This window comes from Passer montanus, unplaced genomic scaffold, assembly GCF_014805655.1.
Source record: "Passer montanus isolate IOZ18808 unplaced genomic scaffold, ASM1480565v1 scaffold1681, whole genome shotgun sequence".
In the NCBI taxonomy this organism is placed as follows: domain Eukaryota; kingdom Metazoa; phylum Chordata; class Aves; order Passeriformes; family Passeridae; genus Passer; species Passer montanus.
The window spans coordinates 1,153-3,532 of record NW_024364060.1 but is presented as its reverse complement, the minus strand read 5'-3'; the positions used below and the strand labels follow the sequence as shown (position 1 = coordinate 3,532).

Sequence of the window (2,380 nt, the reverse complement as noted above, 5' to 3'; positions counted from 1 at the left end):
ACTTTTGTCTCTTCCAAACAATTTTTGGCGCTTCCAACCCATTTCTTGTCTCTTCCAACCAATTTTTGTCACTTTCAACCAATTTTGGATGGTTCCAAGCAAATTGTTCTCTCACCACCAACTTTCGACTCTTCCAACCCATTTTTTGTCTCTTCCAACCCATTTTTGTCACTTTCAACCAATTTTGGATGGTTCCAAGCAAATTGTTCTCTCACCACCAACTTTCGACTCTTCCAACCCATTTTTTGTCTCTTCCAACCCATTTTTGTCACTTCCAACCAATTTTTGATGGTTCCAAGCCAATTCCATTTGTTCACCACCAATTTTCGACTCTTCCAACCCATTTTTTGTCTCTTCCAATCCATTTTTTGTCTCTTCCAACCAATTTTTGTCACTTCCAACCCAGTTTTGATGGTTCCAAGCAAATTCTGTTCTCTCACCACCAACTTTCGACTCTTCCAACCCATTTTTGTAGCTTCCAACCAATTTTTGATGGTTCCAAGCCAATTCCATTTGCTCACCACCAATTTTTGACTCTTCCAACCCATTTTTTCTCTCTTCCAACCCATTTTGTCACTTCCAACCCATTTTTTGATGGTTCCAAGCCAATTCCGATCTCTCACCACCAACTTTTGTCGCTTCCAACCCATTTCTTGTCGCTTCCAACCCATTTCTTGTCGCGTCCAATCCATTTTTTGTCTCTTCCAACCCATTTCTTGTTGCATCCAATCCATTTTTTCTCTCTTCCAACCCATTTCTTGTCGCTTCCAACCCATTTCTTGTCACTTCCACCCCATTTTTTGGTGTTTCCACCCCATTTTTCGTCTCTTCCAACCCAATTTCACCACTTCAACGCCGTTTTTAATGCTTCCACCACCTGCCACCACGTCCAGCGCCCCGCCAACAACGCCAACAACGCCAACAACGCCGCCGCTAAAACTCCTCCTCCTCTCCCCACCCACCCCCCCGCCCCCAAACAAAAAAACCCCGCAAAAGTCATGTTTTATTTTTGGATCTGGAATATAAAAAGCCGCAGGTTGATGTTCTTGGCCGCCAGCAGTTTGTTGCACTCCACCGAGTCGACGATGGGCAGCGCCATGTAGTCGGTCTCGTTGCTCTCGTTGCTGAAGACGAAGTGGTAGATGACCGGGTTGATCTTGACGTCGTCGTAGGGCCCCTCGAGGAGCAGGAAGGAGCATTCCATGGGCGAGTTGACCTTGCTCTTGAGGATCAGCTGGAAGCTCAGCGTGCGCTTGCAGGACAGGTTGGGGTTGCGCTCGGAGTCGTTGACGCGCGCCTTCAGCACCCACGTCTGGTTGAGCACGGTGAGGCGCGGCGTCTCGTAGTACAGGCGCGTGATGAAGTCGTCGGTGCGGTACGGGCGGAACTGCACCTCTGGGAAAATGGGGGAAAAATTCGGGATGAGAGATGGGAACAATGTTGGGATAAGGCAGGAATTGTCACTGAACTCCTACGGATTCATCGGGGTTGTAGAACGTCCCGGGAACCGTCATCAGATCCTACAAGGATTCATTAATTCACTGTTATCTTGCAAAATTCCCAGAATTATCAACGGATCCTACAAGGATTCATCGTTGTCCTACAAAATTCCTGGAATTATCAACAGATCCTAACGGGGTTCACCAGGATCCTACAAAATTCCCAGGATCATCATCAGATCCTAAAATCAATTCAACAGGATGCTCCAAAGCCAGGATCCCAGTCCATCCCAGTCCATCCCAGTTTGGTCCCAGTCCCATCCCAGTCCCTCCCAGTCCATCCCAGTCCCATCCCAGTCCATCCCAGTTTGGTCCCAGTCCATCCCAGTCCCTCCCAGTCCATCCCAGTCCATCCCAGTCCCTCCCAGTCCCATCCCAGTCCCTCCCAGTCCATCCCAGTCCCACCCCGAGCCCCCAGGTCAGGGATGAGGTCGTCGGTGCGGTACGGGCGGAACTGCACCTCTGGGAAAATGGGGGAAAAATTCGGGATGAGAGATGGGAACAACGTTGGGATAAGGCAGGAATTGCCCCTGAACTCCTACGGATTCATCGGGGTTGTAGAACGTCCCGGGAACCGTCATCAGATCCTACAAGGATTCATTAATTCCCTGTTATCTTGCAAAATTCCCAGAATTATCAACGGATCCTACAAGGATTCATCGTTGTCCTACAAAATTCCCAAATTATCAACAGATCCTACAAGGATTCATCGTTGTCCTACAAAATTCCCAAATTATCAACGGATCCTACAAGGATTCATCGTTGTCCTACAAAATTCCCAAATTATCAACAGATCCTACAAGGATTCATCGTTGTCCTACAAAATTCCCGGAATTATCAACAGATCCTACAAGGATTCATCGCTGTCCTACAAAATTCCC

General features: G+C 47.9%; 1 protein-coding gene across 1 annotated transcript; it reads right to left on the bottom strand.

Annotated features, from left to right (window-relative positions):
* Positions 1–990: 990 nt before the first annotated feature.
* Positions 991–2,080, bottom strand: CYHR1 (cysteine and histidine rich 1). The gene is made up of 2 exons (XM_039703774.1): positions 2,042–2,080; positions 991–1,471 (listed from the first exon to the last, which is right to left on the bottom strand). Exons 1-2 carry the CDS (start codon positions 2,078–2,080, stop codon positions 1,004–1,006), a joined length of 507 nt encoding a protein of 168 aa, XP_039559708.1. The 3' UTR covers positions 991–1,003.
* Positions 2,081–2,380: the final 300 nt, after the last annotated feature.